Source organism: Diceros bicornis, chromosome 24, assembly GCF_020826845.1.
Source record: "Diceros bicornis minor isolate mBicDic1 chromosome 24, mDicBic1.mat.cur, whole genome shotgun sequence".
In the NCBI taxonomy this organism is placed as follows: Eukaryota; Metazoa; Chordata; class Mammalia; order Perissodactyla; family Rhinocerotidae; genus Diceros; species Diceros bicornis.
The window spans coordinates 23,846,779-23,867,758 of NC_080763.1; the positions used below are offsets into that span (position 1 = coordinate 23,846,779).

At 40.9% G+C, this 20,980-nt stretch overlaps 1 protein-coding gene across 16 annotated transcripts in view; it reads left to right on the forward strand.

Annotated features, from left to right (window-relative positions):
• TTLL5 (tubulin tyrosine ligase like 5) overlaps positions 1–20,980 on the forward strand; it is a 296,525-nt gene that overhangs the window by 148,021 nt on the left and 127,524 nt on the right. For 15 of the 16 annotated variants that reach the window (XR_009223721.1, XM_058567405.1, XM_058567407.1 and 12 more), the window contains one exon: positions 4,987–5,141. The exons of the other annotated variant lie outside the window; for it this stretch is intronic. Coding sequence is in view for 14 of the 15 variants with exons in the window: in XM_058567405.1 (XP_058423388.1) it covers positions 4,987–5,141 (155 nt within the window). In the remaining variant the exon portion in view is untranslated. The remainder of the gene's footprint in view (positions 1–4,986; positions 5,142–20,980) is intronic. 16 annotated transcript variants of the gene reach the window in all.

Genomic DNA, 20,980 nt, shown 5'->3' on the forward strand with positions numbered 1-20,980 from the left:
TTAAACTATCCCATCTGTCTTCCAGATTCTGTGCGACCAGTGGCATGAATTCACAAGTTGCCAGCCTAGATTTAGTAGCATAGATTCTGGTTATTAGCCCAGAAAAGCCGACTAGCCCAGTGGCTACAACCTTCACCTTAATAGCGTAATACTCTTAACAAAATGATGAGCCACCTATTTTGTGACTGGTCCTATGTCTTTTTGTGCTGTAAGCCTACCCTTGTTTAAAATTCTTTAGCAGTGAAACGTTAATCATTGTTGCAAATCAAGTATATATAAATACTGTTTTCCACTTTCGCTCCATCTGATCAAAGCTGGTTTTGTGATGTTACCTGGAGAAATACAGATGGACAGAGAAGCAGGTGCAGCCTGATGACAGCTATATTCTTCATCCTCTGTCCTGCTAGGGAAGAAACCTCCAATATGAACCCTAATTGGCTTGTAGAGGTTGTTAAGGTCTGGTCCAATGCTGGGAGATTTGCCCTGCCCCTAGGTCTTCCCTAGTCAAGGTGTTTCTAGGGTCAAAAGTGATGCTTGGGTCTATTTTAGTTCAGTGACTCCTGCCCATCCTGGAAAAAGCTGAGAAGCTGAGAGGAAAAACTAAAGGCTTTCTTAATTCACTTAATCTAGAGATAATTTGTTTGCACCAAACTTTAGCAAGGCATAAATCTGTACATATAAGATTCAGCCAGATCTGGTCAAGGCTCTAGCGCTGTGCTGTCCAATAAGGTAGCTACTTCCTGCATGTAGCTTTTTAAATTTAAGTTATATAATGTTTAATATCCAGTTCTTCGGTCACACCAGCCGCATTTCAAGTGCATGTGGCTAATGGCTACTGTATTGGACAGTGCAGATTATAGAACATTTCCATTGTCACAGTACATTCTATTGGATAGCACTGTTGTAGAAGAGGGATTGCAAATAGATTCATCCCCCTTGTCTCTTCTGATTGATTGGTGATGGCTGCCTGGAGGACTGTGTAAAGAAGATTTTGAGGCCGTGTCTAAGTGAGCCCCAAGTTGTTTGATTATTTTTTGGCAATGTATGTTCTAGGAAGGCAAAGCTGGGGAGTGGGGAGTGGTTATAGCATAGGTGCTGAGTGTCTTCTAGACAAAACCACAGAAGTAAGAATAGAATATTTAGAGGGGTAGGTTGGTACTATTTAATAGAGACAGGTTATTTTTTTTAGCAGGAGTCCTTTGAAAAGACAGGTGAGAAGCTTCACAAGTTTTCTTATTCATTATGTAATCTCTCATTTAAGTAGTGGTCACTTTTGCTATTTCTTTTTTTTTTTTTTTTGAGGAAGATCAGCCCTGAGCTAACATCCATGCCAATCCTCCTCTTTTTGCTGAGGAAGACTGGCCCTGGGCTAACATCTGTGCCCATCTTCCTCCACTTTATATGGGACGCCGCCACAGCATGGCCTGACAAGTGGTGCATTGGTGCGCGCCCGGGATGTGAACCCGGGCTGCCAGCAGCGGAGCGCGCACGCTTAACTGCTACGCCACAGGGCTGGCCCATTTTTGCTATTTCTCAAAATAAGTTGGCAATGATGCTTTGCTTTTGTGTAGAAGGAAATCAGAATAGCTGCCAGTTCTTAGTTTATCCATGAAATAAGGAAAGGATGTTATGTGAAGAAACAAAACCCACCAAGATTCCAAAATTAGTTTCATGTTCATGCCACCTTTTACTATACCTGCTAAAAAGAAACAAAACTGATTGAGGTTGGTTTTTCTTTGCTTCTTTAATATCTTCTCCTGAAGGATAACAAGAGAGAAATAAAATTTAAGGGAAAGAAGGAAAAATTGGTATAGTTTGGCATAAATCAATCCCTGTATAATCACTGTTTTCAGAATTTGAGGTCTGTATCTGATTATATTTTCAAAAATCTCTAATAATTAAGGGTAAGTAGGAATGTTTCCCTACTAGTTTCAAAACTAGAAAATGGATTTAAAAAAAAAAGAGTCCCAGTTCTGCAACTATTATGTGACCTTGAACAGATTACTTACCATAACCTCTCTGAGCCTTAGTTTCTCCATCTCTGAAATGGAGTAAATAGTATCTACCTCTGTGAGTAATGGGTAAGGAGTAAGTGAGGTATAAAACCTCACTTATAGGTGCCTGACACTACTACTGTAAAGACTCAAATGTTAAAACATATTGTTTGGAAAAAGTATATAGCACATGCGCTTGGAGAAGAACATTCCCTGTTCTAATCTTGGCCCTGCCACTTAGTAGGTATGACTTATGTCTAGTTGTTTACCCTCTCTAGACTTTAGTTTCCTCTTGTAAAATGAGGGTAACAATAGAACCTACTGAAAAGACCTGCTCAGGGTTAAATGAGATACTGCACATCAAGATAATGCAAGGACGTCTGATAGATGGCACAGAGTGAGCATTCAGTAACTGTTAGCTATTATGATGAAAATGATGATGTTTAAATTAGAGGCAGCCTTGCCAAAAGAGAGAAGATTTATCAAATCTGATATCTTTTCTCCTTCCCATTCACTAATCTTCAAACTATACAGTTTATGCTAAACATGGTAAAGTGTGTACATTTTGTTTATTTTATTGCTGCTCCACTATAAATTATTAATAAGCCTCTTTCATTGGTTTTTTGGCACAGCTGACCTGAGGCAGTAATTGGAGAAGCTGTTAGTTATCATAAAGACCTTCTCACTTTGTAGTATTTTTACAAGCTGCAAGCTCATGTCTGATTTGAAAGGCCTGATGTTTAAGGCCAGGGATCAGAGCAGGAAGGAGGAGGGCTCAGGGTGGGGGTGGGGAATGACTTCAGTCCTGCAGGGTGTCTGTTTGATTGTCTGAGAACCTGTTGCCTCTAGGGTACAGGAAGGACTAGGCGCTTCAAAGGCTCTAGGGGCCAGAGAATATTTCCATACTCTACCAACGATATCTTCTCTGTCCTTTAGTCAGCGTGTATCTTTCTTCTCTCCCTGGTAGCAGCAGAAGGGGGTCAGAAATGATAAGCCAAGGTTGACTCCTGAGGCTTCTTCTAAAGACAGGTCCATACTGGAGGGCACAGCTTGAGTGTCCCATAGCCCAGCCTCCGCAAACACCAGAAATCACTCCTGACCTATGGAAAATGGCTTTCTTCCCAAAAAAAATATTTGGATCCTTTGGTGTGAAGACACAGCCCTGGGCTGTTTTCACTTGTTGAATTCACTATATACTGTTGCTAGAAATTACTTTTTTTTCTTTCAGAAATCTCAGATTTTTTAAAAATCCAGAATTCTTCTATTTGTAAATGTCAAAATTATTAGGTCCTTAGGATGTTTTCTAGGAGAACACTTTTCTGGGAATTTACATCTCCTTACCCTGCTCTCCTGTAGTGTCTCACACTCAGCTCCCTGCGTTCAGCTTTGCATCCTCCCTCTCTTCAGCATCCTCTGTGCATGTTCTTTTGAAATGCCTCTCAAACCATCCTTTCTTTTCTGATTCTACTCTCACCACCCAGGTTTTAAGTTTATCACTTCACATCTGTATTTCTCATAATTTAAGATTTGTCTTTTGGATTATGAAAGTAATACATGCGCAGTATAGGAAATTTGGAAAACATAGGTCAGTGTAAGGAAGAAAATAAGTCACCATTCAGAAATAGATGCTATTTATGTTTTGGATTTTTATTTCTAGTCTTTTAGGAGTGTGTATCTGTGTGTGTGTGTGTGTGTGCGCGCGCGTTTAAGGAAATTTGGATCTGCTTTCTATACAGTTTCATATTGTGACTTTTTTTTAACTTGAGATATCAGCGCATTCCTATATCATTAAGTATTTTTCAAAAATTTCTAATGGATACATAATATTCCCTTATCTGGATAGAGCAAAATTTATTTAACAATACTGTTAGCCATTAGATCTTCTCCTTTTCAATATTAAAATCAATGCCTGTTTTCAAAATCTGTTACAGGATAGTGTAGTAAGAACACGGGCTTCAAAGTTCCAAAGACCGTGGTTCAGATCCCAGTTCTGCCGTTTATTCCTAGGCCTCAGTTTCCTTCTTTGTAAAATGGGGATTATAATAGTACTTACAAATAGAATTATGACAGTTTAAATGAGATGCATATAATGTACTCATTTACAAAGAGCTTGGCACATTGTAAGTTCTACTAAATAGTAACTGTTGCTATAATAGTCACCGTCATTAGTCATCCATCTGCAGTTGTTTTTTAGCGTAGTCCTAGAAGTTAGATTATAGCACCAAAGTGTACGACTATTTTAATACCTTTAATAATATATTTCCAAATTTATTTCTAGAAAGATTCTACCAATTTATAGTCACATAAAAAGTATGAGTACCTCTCTAATATCACTCCTTGCTTTTATTAGGTATTATGTTTTTTATTATGGTATACCAATGTAACATACAGAAGCAGTATCTTATAATTTGCATTTCCTTAGTTGCCAGTGCAAATGATTAGTTTTAAATGTTTAATTGGCTAATTATATTCTTTCTTTGCAAATTGTGTATTGAAGTCAATGCCCATTTTTCTATTGACTGCATCTTTTTTCTTTCTAAATCAGTAAGTTTTTTGTATATTATAATAATTATTATTTATAACTAAAATTTATTGGGCTTTTAGAACTTTCAGATGAAGGAACAAGGGCCAGAAAGGCTAAGTAGTTTGCCTAGTTTCTTTTAGGACCTTGCCTGGCACAGAGTAAATGCTCAGTAAATACTTGCTGTTTTTGTTATTCATCTTTGTATTTCATAGCGCCCAGCACAGTACAGCACTTTGCACATAGTAGGAGCAGAATAAATACTTGTTAACTTACATTGACACCAGCATCTCACTTCCACTCTTCGATGTGCACAGAAACCAGCCTTTAATGTCTGCCTTTGTCACAGCCACTGTTTCATCTCAGATGAGTCAGCATCTCCTGGACTTTATTTGATTTTTCCCCATATGTTTTTAATGATACTTTTCTAAAACTCCATAAAATCAGGTATTTCCCTCACTTCATTTCTAGGTAACAAACCTGAATTTGACAAGTGGCGTCATAAACAGAAGCAGTGCTTCAACTCCCCCCACCCTTCGGCCTGTGATCAGTCCTAGTGGCCCGACATGGTCAATACAGTCAGACTCCCATGCTCCTGAGAGCCACTCCAGCCCTCCTGGAAGCAGGTATGTGAAGGGCCATGGAGCTAGCGTTTGGGTCACACAGGGATGGCCTGGGTCCTAAGCAAGCTATCCCACTTTGAGCTCCCTGCCAGACACCAGTAAGACGTGGCTTTCCTCGTGTGTCCCAATCCTCTGGCGCTTGAATATAGGGCCTCATTTTACTTGTAAGACAGTTTATGGACAAATCAAATGAAAAGGAAATTTCTGATACAGTTCAGTAAATTCACTTCTGAGTGAAAGAGCAAGAACTTATACCATACTTAATCCTTGCCTCTCGTCAACATTTTCATGTATTAATTTTTGACATTTTCTCCTCATCTTCTAATTCTTTTTTATACCTTGTACTACATTATGTTTCAGTAACTTTAGACTCTTTTCTTTTGAAGGATATATTTGTTTTTTTATGTTTTCCATCTACGTTATGTAATTAAACTTACACAGCCTCCCTGGACAACATTCACTTGGGAAGTGGGAAGGAAATTTCCTTTAAGTAGTTGAGCAAAGTGGCAGAGGGTAAAAACCAAATAGATTCTGGATATAAAGTAAGCAACTTCTCAATTAAAAAAAAAAAAACCACCGTATTGAATTCTAGTCTCAATCCATATTTTAAGTTTCCCTGTGTAAAAAATGTAAGAACTGGATTCCCAGTACATCTTGTTTTAGTGGCTATTAAATATGGGTTTACTTGCATCTGTCCCTGAGTTAAGTGAGCTAGAGAGGAATGTGACTGTTAGGATGAAGTATTCTGACCAGCTGAGATATTGTCCCTTCCCAATAAAGAAGCTCTGCCACATGTGTCCCACCGCGTCCCCACCCCCTTACCAGCACTTCCAGCCTCTGCCAGCTAGCTGTCTCTTCATATGCTGTCTTGCTGTGAGGTTGGGAAGGGTGACCGAAGACTTGGGCATGGAGGAAACACCTAATTGTTGTCAAAGAATCTGTTGGCGTTAGAATTATTACTTAGGGAACTGACTTGGGAAGCAGACTCTGCCCAGGAAGCAACATAAACATAAGCACATTACCTCATGCTCTGGTACTGTGTCCCCATACCAGTAATCACTGTGGTCAAGGGTGAAAAGAGTCATCTCAGTTGAGAATTATAAAGAATTGAAGACCGGGAGGCAGGACTTTTTAAGACAGGACATCCTCCCCCACAGTTCTCTTCACAAGAGAAGTCTGTCGTTGGGTGATTTACAATCTACAGAGTAACCGCATTCCTAAAACATAAGTCGTAAAAAAGAAATTCTGTTTATACCATAGAGCCTTATTTTCCATATAAAATATTTCCAAATATTCCATTTTCTTTTTACAGTCAGAGCCTTGTTTCTATGGAAAACATTTTCACTGCAATCTTGGATATATTATCTATATGACAAGGCTACAACCGTTTTCCATAGTATAAACAAAATGTCAAAACTACACATTTTGGAGACGTAGAGTTTTGGAATTTTTTATACTTGTAGATGGAATGAGGAAAACTTTTTTTTAATAAAAATTATGGCTGGGTTTAGAGCCTTCTCTTGGCAGCACCTGTTAGTGTTGCGACACAGATGAAGGGATCTGTCAAGGTCAGAGCCAGGACCTAGAGTCCGGCACTGTGAGTGGCCTTCTCCCAGCCAGACTGTGCTGGTGAGCTGTGGTAGAATGGCACATCATACAATCGGCTTCAGAGTCACTGGCACAAGAAAGCAGCCCCACGAAGTGCCCTGCTCTTTTCCTTTTCCAGTTGTACCCACAACAGTTCTCTCTTCACCTGCTCTTCAAGGGCCAGTTTTCAGGTCCCATTCCAGTCCCAAGTAGCCCTGGGAAATCTTCCTCTGCCCCCAGGTAACCTCTGGTTGCTAGGACAGCCTGGAGGCTCAGCTTGGGAGTTTTAGTTCCATGTGGAATTCCCAGAGGTACCCACCCTAAAGCAGCCCTAAGTGAATTCCCCGAGGTCCTTCCAGACCTGGTTATGATGGTGGGCCCTAGCCAGCCCTCCAGCAGGCATGCCCACAGTACCGTTGCCCCAATTTGTATTTTTATGTGGTAAGTCACGTTTTTTAGATATTTATTTAGTCTCTTGCTATTCCTCCCTTAGTAGTAAGGGTGACTAAGTTTAATGAATATGGGATTAGTAGCTTAGAGATGTGAGTTTTATTACTGGTTTTGACACTAAGTGACCCTAAACTATTCATTGAATCTTTTTATTGGGTAAGCATACTTAATGTATCAACTGGGCTGTTTTGAGAGCCTTTAGATTGCCCTGAAAGCACTTTGATCTCCCTGGAAGTGGGTGCTAAATAAATAAAATATATTCTTATTAGTTCTTCTATAATAGAAGAAGCAATAGAGGATTCCAGTGCTGATAAACTCTGATAATTCCCTAAACTAGGGGCTGCCCTGTAAAGAGCAATGAGATGTAAAGAGAATCCATTGCTGGCTGTACTTTTCATCTTCATATTGGAGGATTCAGTGACTTGGTAGCCACAGGAATGAAAACTGGTGACTCACGAGAACTCTGCAAATAGTGTTATTTTTCATTTCCCTGTGGTGTTGCTATTGTTCTCAGTTTTATGGATCACACAAGTTTTCACCAGACAACCTTGTTCTTCTCCCGCTGTTTTGAAACAACCCCAAATGTAGCCTCAGGGCTGTCGTCTCCCATTGGGTCAGTGTGAGCTCAGCCCAGCTCCTCAAATCCCTTGGTTCCTTTGGTCTGTCTGGAGTCCCTGTTGAAGCTTTGTTGTGGGAGAGGAAGGCAAGGAGCCCATGACTTGCCCAGACAGTCTGAGGCCTGGCCATGTAGCTTGTAGTTCCCTAGACACTCTGGAGTTGGACTTGGCCAGCCATTCCTCTGTTGTTACTTTTCAGAGGTAATAAGTGAGATTAATTGCAGGCCATTCTCCAGAAGAGAAAGTAATCAGGGCCAAATACAGTCACATGTTTAGAAGCCTGAGGTGTGCCTCTGAGCAAGGCCAATTTTGAATTATACAATAGAGCCTCCAGGATGCAGGTACCAAGTGTTCATGACCTCTTTTTTCTTAAAGGGATCGTATTTGGTTTCTAGATGTTGATACCTGGGTATTTAAGCTTTTCTTTAGCCAATGAGATAGGTAGGATTTTTTCAAGCTGCCTTTTAATTATCCATTTTCTGGGCACATCAGGAGTCGTTAGGAGCTGAGGGTTGATGTGCAGAGGGAGGCATCTCCTCATTTCTGCCGGCCTTGCGTGGAATTGGACCACGTCAGGCAGAGTATTTCCTAGATGAGGAGCGCTCAGTGGGTTCACAGTGCATCTTTCTTTATGAGACCTGGAAGGGTTACTGTAAAGTCTTGGCTGCTGCTTGGAATGATTTGGGAAGGACAGGGCCTCAGACGGCTTGGCAGGAACCTGAGGCCCTGTTTTTTTCCAGTCCAGCCCTTCCTTGTGGATCGAGCTGTCAGGGAATCCCACGAATGTCTGGCTTCTGCCCCTTTGTATGTTTTTCTAGCATTTGTCATTGAATTATTTTTATCCATCTCTGGCTTTTTCAAGTACGCAACCTGGGGATTTGTCTGTTCCTCGATGTTAAAGGTGGGGGAGGTTGAGAGCACAGCCATGAGTTTGTTCCTCTTTTTTTGTGACAGGGCAAGACCTCTTGCGCATGGGCTTCTTGGCCTGGCCGGCCCCCACTCCAGAGAACATCTCTGTGTCAGAACATTGAATTCTATTCTGGGGAATTGGGGACAGTGAAGCACCAAATCTTGGAAATTTGGGCCATATTTCGTGTCACCTTGTCCCTCTGCCCACTTACTCTTCAGTAATAAATTATATAGAGTCTGGTACCCTGCTTTACATACTTTTTAGGAACAAGTTTTTCAGAGATTCTGATTCTAGTTTAGCTAATACTTTTCTCCATTCCTTTAGATTATTTCTTAGAAATGTTGCTGGAGATTCAGGTCTCACTTCCCATCTTTTCGTTCTCAATGAGTCCTTAGAAATATTGAGTTTGTTATCTTCTTTAAAAAATATGACCTATTCATTTTCTATGAGTCAGGTATTTATGTTAGACACTGGGAAGTACTGATAAATAAAACAGGATAGTCCCTGATCTCACAGAGATTACTGTCAAGGATGTATCTTCCATGTTCTCAGTGTAGTGCTGGGTGCTGGATGCTGGGTAGGTTCTAAAAGACTGAAGACATGGAGTTTTATCACTGAGAAGTTAACATCTAGTGGGGAGAAGGAGCCATATACACATGGATCAATTAGAAAGTCGTGTCAGGCAGCATATAACAAAGATCTAAATTTTATGGCACAGGCAATTAGAAGAAAGAGTGTGTAAAAGAGAAGAGTATGTAAAGATTTAATCCTGTCACATGCTACAACATGGATGAACCTGGAGGACATTATGTTAAGTGAAATAAGCTAGTCACAAAAGGACAAATGCTGTCTGATTCCACACATGTGAAGTATCTAAAGTAGTCAAAATCATAGAAACAGAAAGTAGAAAGATGGTTGCCAAGGGCTGGGGAAAGAGGGGAGGGGGAATTAATGTTTAATGCTATAGAGTTTCACTTTTGCAAGATGAAAAAGTTCTGGAGATCTTTTGCACAATGTGTGAATATACTTAACACTACTGAACTGTACACATAAAAATGGTTAAGATGGTAAACTTAAGGTTATGCTTTCTACCACGATAGAAAAAAGAAGAGGCGTATGTAAGGATTTAAAAGAGAGCCCCATAGGTCTGCAAAAATTATTCAGTGACCAAAATGGCAAGGTTTTCCTTCCATTTTCTGCCGTTGTGTAAGAGAATTATTCTGAATTTAGTCTTTAAAATGCTTCCATTTCTTTAAAAGCATGTTAACTTTATAGGAAAGGGGGCCTTCTACCCATGTTAGGAAGATGGCATGGTGTAGTGAAAAGAGAAGGGACTTGACGGTCAGACAGACCTGGGTTTGCCTTACTGAGTATGTGACCTTGGACAAGTTAACTTTGCTTTTCTGAGCCATAATTTCCCTATCTGCTTAAAAATGCAGATAATAATACCTACCTCATTAAGTTGTTATAAGATTTAATTGAGTTGTGTATGTGAAAGGAGCCAGTATAGTGCCTGGTTTTGGTGTAGGTTCTTGGTAACAGTTAGTTCCTCTTCCGGAAAAAAAAAGAAGAAACTTAAAATTGGACTTGTTTGGGATATGGTGTTGCTACCCTACTTCTTTAGTATCTAGTTTGGAGGAAGCTGTGCATCACCTGTGTGCAGTGGGCTCCTGGACCTGAGTTACAGAGATGTGGCCTTTCCAGCTGAGGAAGGGAAGGCATCAGAGTGCGGCCAACAGGAGACTCTTCCTTTTCTTTGACCCCTTTGTTGAAGGGCGACTTCTTTCTACTCAACAGGCCCTTCCTCTCTGCTATCTTCTTCTGAATGTTGAAATTTCCATTGCAGCTTGATGTTCCAGCCAGTAAACATTCATATTTTCCATCCATCCCGGGGGTCGAGCTTTGGGAGAGCTTACTCTGGAGGAGTTTGGAGCTTATAATTTTGTACTTTATCCTGTTATATAAACAACACTCTCTAGCCAAAGAGCACAATCACAAAAAGAAACCACTTTTTGGGGGGAACTGAAAAAAAAAAACTCTTTCATGTTCTGAGTTCTGTAGCAGTGATATTTCACTCCTTATTCTCCTTCCTTCTTTCCCATAAAATAAAGTTTACCTGACCTTCCTCCTAAGTCTTAGCTCTCACCACTCCTCCTTCTTTAGTGAAACATTTCTTTGGCACACGAGTGATAAAGGCCTGTACTTCTATCTGAAATTCCTCTCAAGGGTTGTACTGTGTGTCAGTTCAAGCTCTGTGACAGATTCTACAGTTCCTTATTCACCAAGAGAGCTGAGTGCCGTAGGTGTTTGTGCCAAGGCCAGAAGGGTTGGGCTTTTGCCTGTTGAAGGAATTTTGGTAAACTTAGGAAATGTGTCAAAGATAGCTGGCTGGACATCACACCAGGGCCTAGGCAAAGTAAGTTTGAGAATGTTTGGGCCTAGTATCAGGAGTGAAAGAAGTGGATCTTTTCTTATCTGCAATCCAAAATAAAATGCAACTTGCTTTGTGGTTTGCCAGCGTAGCATTTTTCCAGTTTAATTTGCTTCTTTACCTCCCCTGCAAAGTTGAAGATAAACCACCTTAGATTTCCTTAGGATTAACACATGTGTGCACACATGTACGTGCACACACACATACAGAATCATTGTTAGAGGCAAGACCTTATCTTATTTAACTGTTCACTTTGTAATTTTATATCTATCCACAATTGATGATTATTTTGGTTTTAAGAGGCCTAAATGACAAAAATCCATGTACTAAGCTGAATGAGACTCCTTTTCTAGAATTAGGAAATTCTATCAGAGTTACTTAATTCATAATTCAGTTTAATTCTCACATGGTTTTTCTGTCATCTTTTGTCTTTCCAAGTTAACTCTGTTTACCAGCCTTGAAAGAGCTTGGAAAGAATCACAGTGCTGAAAAAACACTATATCTTTCCTTCTGACTCCTGTAGAGAAACATTGATGATCCATTTTTAAAGCCTACTTAATGTTGACTCAACAAATTTAGAAGGAAGACCAGCTGGCTTCCCTGAATCTTTAGCTGAAGATCCCATCCTCCCCTCCTACACATCTTTCTGCTAAAAGACTCTCAGCATATTACTGACCAAGTACAACTAAGAAATCAATGCCTTATTTTTTAAATTCCTAGGATTAAAGAGGCTAAAAGGAAAAAAACTCCCTGTGTCCATGTTTTAATAAAAGAAAACAGTAGACTTGTAGTATCTGAAAAGGAGTAAAGGTTCTCTCACCCTTGCAGCCATTTTGAGGAGCAAAGTTTTAGTATAGGCTCTGGTTTTGGTGTAGGTTCTTGATAACTCTTAGTTTCCTTTCCAGAAAAGAGAGAAACATAAAATTAGGCTTGCTTAGGAAATGGTATTGCCACACCACTTAGGTGGCACTAGTTCAGATACCACTGGGCATCACTCACAGGCAGGGTCGTACAGTGTTACAGTGGGAAAAGCAGTGGTACCTGATCAGAGTACTGAGGTCTATGTTATTTTTATTGTGAAGTAAGTATCCATATGTTAAAATTTTTATTACAGACCATTAAAATGCTGCTAAGAAAGATAACTTAGCAGAAGTAAAATTAAAAAGGTCATTTCAATATGGAACCAAATGTTCTTTGGGAGATGTGAGTAAGGCTAGAGGTGGGAGAGAGGCAGTATATGAGAGCTTAGGAATTCTAAATGTCGCATCATATGGCAGGCCCGGGTGTTCATAATAAGTAACAGTAGAACTCCTGTCCTAATTGGACTATTCTTATGCTTCAGAGGCAGTAAAGGCATGTTTTTTGGCTTTCATGAATTATCAGGCTAAGACGTGTTAATTTAGCTTTAAAGCCAATAATCAATACCACGTTTGGCCTGGTTCTTAAAAATAAGTTTTACTATCTTTCTGTGATAAAAATGAAATATGAGTGCATCTCAGTAATGTGACTACAGTCTAGAAGGATTTAGGTGAGAAAACCAGGCTTTCTGGCAGAGCAGGTAAGGAAACCATAAAGGGGATTAATAAATGGGATGTACTTAAAGGTGAGAGGAAATCAAATTATGTTCTTCTTACACTGGGTTGCACCAAGGAAAAGGGAGTAGGTGAAAGAATCTGCCTGTATTATTGGTGCTCTCAAATATCTCGCTAGCTGCTTGAACCTAACACTGACATTTGAAATACAAGCCCCCAAAAGAAGAGTTTTGTTACCTTTTTCACCAAATATTTAGTATATTGAAATATTTGAAAAAGAGGAAAGGCGAAACTAATAGTTAGTAATGTTCCAGCTGGGAAATGGCTTCATCTGGTAGTTGTTAAAAGAATGTTATCCCAAAAAAGTTAACACACATTTACTGAATATCTTCTAAATGCAAGGCACTATAAGCGCTAGGCTGAGCTCTGAAGGAGGTAGTAGACAGGGTCTCTGTCCTGAAGGAGGAAAGTTACTAGTTATTTAAATTATTAATCAAGTACTGTAAAACAATATGTCCTTAATTGTTGAATAAGAGAATTATGCTGTAAGTGGGATGAGTTCAGAGGAGAAATGGATCACTGGCTAGAGGAGTGGCAAAAACTTCACAGAAGAGAAGCGGGTGTGAGCTGAATCTGGAAGGGCACATGGGGCGTGGATAGGCAAAGAGGCTGATACTAATCAATTAAGAGATAATTGCACATTTACTTTGTGCTTGACACTGTGCGAGGATCTATGAGAGTCTAGAGAATACTACCCTGTATGTTTACTTCTTTTTTGCATGTGAAATACAAAGTGGGTGCTTGAAAAGGAGTATATGGTTCAGAGGAGTTCACAATTTAGAAACAGTATAAAGGTGGATGGAAAGATAGGGCTCTGCAGAGGAAGGGTTTAATTCGGTCCTGGATTATGTACAGACTATAGATAGGTGAAGGAAAAAAGATGAGGTACAGGGTGTTTAAGGCATTTTTAAGGGACAGTGAATGGGAACCAGTCTGGCTGAAGCTGAGTGTTTCTGTTAGAAATAATGTATTAGTCAAAACACTTTGAGTTTCAAGTGATAGAAACTGAAATCAAGGTGGCTCTAACTGTAAAGGAGATTTTTCAGTTCATATAACTAAAAGGTCTAGAAGTTGGTTTGGGGGCTTATAAAGCATCATTAATGATACTTTCTGCCTTCCTCCAGTTCACAACTAAATTATAGAAAAACATCAGAGAGAGCAAAATATTGACTTCATTACTGCTAAGGATAATTTGGAGAATGCAGCTTGGGAATATGGCACAATTAGGCTTCTACCTCTCAAGTCTAAGCTTTCTAATTGGTTTTATTTCTTCTAAAGATTTTCTTTATTGATATTTTGTTAATTTTGATAATTAAAACAATTTTTAGGGAAGAAATAAAAAGATCTTCTAATGTAACCCACAAAAAAAAGAAAAACAAAAAATAACTTGGGCTGATTTTTCAAGGTGAACACCTGCATCTGGCCCCAATCCACCTTTCCAGTTTTATTCTTCTTCACACATTCAGTTCCAGCCAAACTCAGTGGATCAAAAATAAGTATATTTTACCATCACTACATCCTTGCACATGCCATTCTATATAGCACTTGTCCTATTAGCTTATTGTTTACTTACTGTCACTTCTTCACAAAAGTGTAAGTTGTCTTATTCACTATTGTATCCCAGTGCCTTGGTAAACAGTAGGTGCTTAAAAATGGAGAACAAATATTAAATAAAAGAATGAAGGGGGGGCCGGCCTGGTGGCGTAGTGGTTCACACACTCCACTTCGGCGGCCCAGGGTTCACAGGTTCAGATCCTCGGTGCAAACCTACACACCACTTATCGAGCCATGCTGTGGCAAGTGTCCCACATATAAAGTAGAGGAGGATGGGCACGTATGTTAGCCCAGAGCTAATCTTCCTCAGCAAAAGGAGGAGGATTGGCAACAGATGTTAGCTCAGGGCTAATCTTCCTCACAAAAAAAAAGAATGAATGAACAGACACCCTGTTCCTCACCTACATCTCCCCACGTCCAAGCCTTTTTCTCCTCCAAGGCTCAGCTCAGCTCAGCCTTTCCACAGTCTTCCCTGATCTCCCAAGCAGCTGTCATTAGGATTTCTCTTCCTCCAATCCCCACCCACTGGACTCATGTTCCTAAAAGATATAGTTCAGAGGAAGCTCTGGCTAAGTGCACGATTTTAATTTCTAGAGAATGGATCTTTGTGGCTCTTCTTATCCTGGTGAACTGAACAGTAGGAAAAAAGCCCTATTTCTTCTTCATTGAGTTTAGAGCTCACACACCCCTCTTCCCAAGTCATCAGGTCCTTATTGCTTCTTTGGACCCTATTCAGTTCTTTATAGTTATCCAAAACCAAAAACTGCCCTACAAGTAAGAGGTCTCCCCCATCTGGGCAGTGTGTAGAAGAAGAGGAAAAGGCAGAGAACTTTCCTTTTACCATTCTTCTCCCCCACCCCCGCCAACTCACAGTAGTTTGAATAGCCACTGCTAGAAGATACTTGAGAGTGAAGGGGCATCCACCATCTTTGACAGCCCAGCATAGGGTAGCTATCTCTTTACTCCAGCCTTTTCACATTGGTTGACTAATAAGTTGCAGTGTTTGCTGAATATGTGTTTCTGTGATGTTTCAGCTTTTTGGTGTTCTTTATAGTAGTTCCTCTCTCCTCACTGTCCTTCTCCTCACTGTTTGATAGACTTACTGGCATCTCCTACCTGACTGGTTAGCATGGGGAATGTATAATGTCAGGCCACCATCTCCCTACTCCAAGTTCTAATATCATCTGTTTACCTCTGCTATGACACTTACCGCTCCTCCTTATGTTATGGTTGTTTATATACTTTTCTTACCTCCCGTATTAGATTGCAAGCTTTTTGAGGGCAGAGACCAAGTCTTCCACATCTTTATATCCTTTAGTTCCCTGTACAAAGTGCTCGGTAAATATTTGGTGAAGAAGTGACTAGATTGATGCTATCCAATATGGTAGTCACAAGCCACATGTGAATATTTAAATTTAAATTAATTAAAAGTAAATAAAATGAAAAAGTCATTCCTCAGTCATACTAGCCACATTTCAAATACTCAGAAGCCACATGTGGCTCATGGCTACCATTTGGGCAGCGCAGGACTAGATGGTTGACCCAGAAGATGTGATGAAGACCCAAACTTGGTTGGTGGATTAAAAAAATACAAAGGAATGAGTTTCTAAGAAAGGCATATTCTTGATTATCCTCTTAGGCTCTTCTGTAGATGCCAAGCCTCGTTTGTTTAGCTCTAGAGATTTACCACAGATGCTGTTCTTGAACTAATTTGTGGTGCAAGGAGGGGCATATTCTAATCCCTTGGGAATCTAAAAAGCCCAGAGTTTCTGTATGACTAGTGTCTAACTAATCAGAGTTGGGTTGACTGAGAGGAAGGGGCTTTTTAAGCAGATCAGGATTATCATTTTATTTTCTGAGATATGCCCGTGTCTAAATGTTGGGGAGAGGTCATGCTTCCCTACTCTGTCCCAGGCTTCATCCCCCCACCTGCTTGGCTGGCAGTTCTGATTTGGCTTATGGAGCTGCTATAGCCCTGGGGAACAGAGCCAAACATGCGGAAGTGGTTATGTGTACTAGCTCCCAGGGAAGCTGTGGCTAGCAGGGGGAGTGGGTGGGGTCCTGCCGGATGGCTTTTCAAAGAAGCCAAATCTTTGAAGTTTTGTTTTAGCAGCTGCCAGGTATGCTGTTTCAGCACTTTGCAGACTCTCTCACTGTGTTCTCATATCACATTTTTTCTTTACTATATGTGCATAGTGTACACAATGGAGCTTGGATGTTGGGAGAGTAAATATAAAATTGTGGAGTAAATTGCTAAACACAACCCCCTTGCTTTTTCTTTTTACTTTGACTCTGCTGTGAAATAGCCACTTTCATGCTCCCTCTGCCCCTTTCAGCTCTTGCCCTTTCTGATCACCTGCCAAAAGAGAGGCTAACAGAGTCTTCTTCTATTTTGGGAAAGTAGTAAGTTTTGAAAAACTGGAGCTCCTACATTCCTCCGATGGATTGGGGCATCACTCTGAGAACAGAACATCTCCCTTTTCTAAAAGAACAGAGAACGCCCCCCACCAAGCAACCCTGACACTTTTGGTCTTGGAGTAAATTTCTTAAACGTAGATCTTGTTCGCCATCGGATCCTCAGCATTTAGCACAATGTCAACAATAAATATTTGTTGAATGATTGCACTTGCAACTGCTGAAGGGGAGGGCTGGGCAGGTAGAATGCCCTCTAAAGCCACACTCCGAGCTTTCTCTGCTTCCCTGCCTTCTTGCTTACTAATCCCTTTCTTCCCTCCAGTCTGCAGTCGCCTCACACCTTTTCCATCTGCCCCCAAATTTGCTCCTTCCTCTGAATTCCACTCTTTTGGAGTACAGTGTATGCTCCCTTGTCTAATTATCGCTTATGCTTTTTTTCTTTCTCTCCTGAGATGTAAGTCTTTTAAAGCCAAAGGCTATATTTTCTTCCTATACGAAGAACCCTGGACCAGGAACGGGGAGACCCAGGTGCCAGTCCCAGGTCCTCCTGGAACCTCCTGACTTGGGGTAAATCATTGGACAAAACTTCAGTCTAATTTTGCCATGTGGAAGATAATGATGCCTGGATTGTCATGGGAGTTTGATGAGATCATGTACAAGAACTTTCTTTGTAAACTTTAAAGTACTACACACTATTAGGTATTTTCAATATTAATAATACTTACCACTATAAAATAGTAATGTTTGTTTATGCTGCTGATGATACACAGACTAATCTCTCCCAGAGTTGAAGTAAATCACAAGTTCAGTCCCACGTTACGCAGCTTGGCACAGGTTTAAAGCATTAAATGGTCCATTCCAGGCACTCTCTGTCATCACTTCTTTTTCAGTCTGCAGGTTCTTCCTCTCAGACCTGTGGGGTCATTGTTTTTCTTGCTAGTCTCCCCCTTCTTCTTCCCTCAGCCCAGGCTGAGCTCTCTGTTTTAACCCCCTCAGTTCTCGAAGAAGCAAAGTTGCCCCATCTCATTTCCCAGTTTTGGCTGGAATTGCGATCCTGGTGGACCCTTATCTCTTTAGCATGACCACCTGCCCCCCACAGCTCTGCCCATCAAGAGCACTGGGCCCCTTCATCGTTCTCCCTCTGCCCAGCCCCGCACCTTCATCAGCAGCACAGCTGGGGTCTCTTCCTGTTTCCCTCTCCCTGCCCTTGCTTTTCTGCCAGGCTGTCCCCTCAATCTCCCCTTTCCATGTCATCTGATCCTGCATTTTCTTTCTTTCTCTGAGCTCAGACCTTTCATCCAGGAAGGCTGTTCCCCGTTTGAAGACTTTTGTGTTTGGTACCTCTCCACATGCCTTTCACCCGGTCCCCATACCTTAAGGCATCTCCTTCTCAGAGAAAAGTAGATAAACAAGCACTGCCATTTTTTAGTACTGTCATATGGCTTGAGAAGGTCCAAATTCCCCCCCGCCTTTTTTTTTTTTTTGCTGAGGAAGATTGGCCCTAAACTAACATCTCTGCCCATCTTCCTCTATTTTGTATATGGGACACCGCTGCAGCATGGCTTGATGAGTGGTGCGTAGGTCCATGCCCGGGATCCGAACCTGCGAACCCTGGGCCACTGAAGCGCACAAACTTAACCACTACACCACTGGGCAACCCTGAGAAGGCCCAAATTCTTTTTATTTTAAAGTATCTAAGATCTCACATTTAAATGTTATGGACTAGTATTTGCGAGTCTATTTTAGAGGTAGACTCCTTTGGAACCCTCCTTTTCTTAGCCACTTATACTTACTTATTGCCTAGGGCAAGTTCTTTGAACCTACTATTCTTATCTCTAAATGAGCGTAAAATGCCTATTTCCCAGGGAGGTTCTCAGGAGCAAATGAAAATTAAATGACTGAAGAAAAGCGCTTTCATACAGTGCCTACCACAGAGTAAGTGCTCAGTAAGTGGGAATTAGTGTAAACATTCCCCCGTCATCTATCCATGTCCTGTTTTACATTTATTAAAAATTGAGACCCAGAGAAGTTAAGTGGATTGTGCAAATTCTCATGCCTATGTGGTGATACAGTAAGGACTAGAACCCAGGGCTTCTAATTCTCTGCTTGATGAATTTTTCATTTGCTCCTCTAACTCCTCTCACTCCCTCCTCTAATCAGGATAAAAACAGCAGACAAGCCCAAGTTGAGGTGTTGACAGGTCTGGAAGCTGGTTAGAGAAGACCTAGATCGTTTTTGTTGTTTTTTTTTTTTTTTACCAGTGGTTTCTTTTTTTTTTAAATCAATTTATATGAGAATATTACTCTTTTACTACATTTGCTTTCTATTTATTATTTGTTTGTTCTAGTTTCCCTTTTTCAGGTAGAACAAAGGACTACCCCAGAGAGAGGAATGTTCATTTATTCATGTATTTGTTCATTCAGCAAACATTGCATGAATGTGATGTTGCCAGGCTCTGGGTAGACAAAGCCCAGAATGATGAACTCACAGCCTTAATGGTTGGTCTAGTGAGTAAGAAATAGTCACTGAGAAGAACAGTCACAGTACAAAAAACATGCCAATAAAAGGCATCGTAGGGCCTCAAGGAATAAGCTATATCAGAGGAAGACCAGACTAGACTTTGCAGAGGGTGGGTTATTGTTTTCTAGGTGAAAGCGGCAGACTTTTGGGAAGGAGGGGAGGCGTGGAAGAGCGTGCCCGAGTGCAGTGTTGCGGGAGCAGGGCACGCAAGCAGGGGTGCTGGAGGATGAGGTGGGCAGGCACAGTGCCTGCTAGGCCATGCTCAGGGGGTTTTACACCATCACCTGTTCTTGTAATTAATGTCAACCAAAGAAGTCAGGAAAATTGTTTGTTTGCTTTAACATTTCTAGGTCTTTAAACTTAATATTTCTCCTGTCTTTCCCTTCCTCGTTCATATCTGGCAAATTCTTTTTGTCATTCCAGATACAGCCTAACTCTCACCCATACTCTGTGCACCTTCTCCTACCATCTCACGCAGAGGCGGCCTGCTTGCCTGTGGCTATAGTGTTTACATTGTGTTATGATTAGATTTTCATGTCTTTCCTCCACGCCCTCCTTTGAGGTCAAGACTTATACATCTTTATACTCCTGTCCCGTAGCACAGTGTCTGACACATAGTATCCACTAATGTAATGTTTGCTGAATGAACTTAGATACCTAGGTTCATAATCATAGACCGGACTTCCACCTGGGCAGCTCTTTAGCTAATGCCTGGCTTTGGCAACACAAAAATTTAGACGGATCAGATGAAGACTTTCTCCTTTAACCAAAGCCACAACTCAACACGCTTGCCATCTTTAGGGTCTGAGCTTTGGCGCCCTCTAGAAAGGAACCCTAACACTAAGCTGGTCAAAAACCTGCCATGGCAGCAGTTGTCACCCTTTGTGTGTTTGCAGCGCACTTCCACACACTAGAACCTCGTTCAACACACCTGAAGGAATTAAAAGACTCAAAACAATACTCAACCCAGTGAATCCCACTCAGTGGAATTAGTATTAAAGAAGAGCAGTATCTCACAGTGTCCATTCAGTTGCTACAGTTACACTCCTTCCTTGGTCATCCTTCAGAACTGTGTGGCTGTTTGAGTAGTCTTATTTATTTATTGCCCTGCCTAGACTCTAATATATTCACGAGGAAAAGTTTCTTCATATCTAGTAAACACACAGTCTGTGTTGGGCACCATCTTGATGTGACATTTCACCTCTTACATATTGCAGATGTACCCTGCTCTACACCATGCCACAAGATCCAGCCAGCTCAGCAGCAGTCATCTAACAGACATAGCTATGACACTGTATTAAAATATATCAGACTTTACACAGTTGTGAATTTTCTCGGTACACAACAGCTGAGAATCTCTCTAAGCCTTCAGTGAAGAGATGCATTGTAATCCAGCAGCAGACTGTTATGATAATGTACCCCTGCTATATGCTATGGTAGGATAGCAGGCCACTTCGATATGATAATGCTTTAAAGCTAATTTTTCTTTTCCTTTAAAAATTTGTTATCTAAGTAATTGCATTAGTTATCCAGCTGTATAACAGATTATCTCAAAATTTAGCAGCTTAAAACAATAAACATTTGTTATCTCGGTTTCTGTGGGTCAGGAACTGAGGAGCAGCTTAATTGCGTGGTTCCGGCTCAGGCTCTTTCATGAGGTTGCAGTTAAGATGTCAGCCAAAAGGGCTGCAGTCATCTGAAGGTTTGCCGAGGGCTGGAGGATGCATCTCTGTGATGGCTCACTCTCACATGGATGGTGAGCTCAT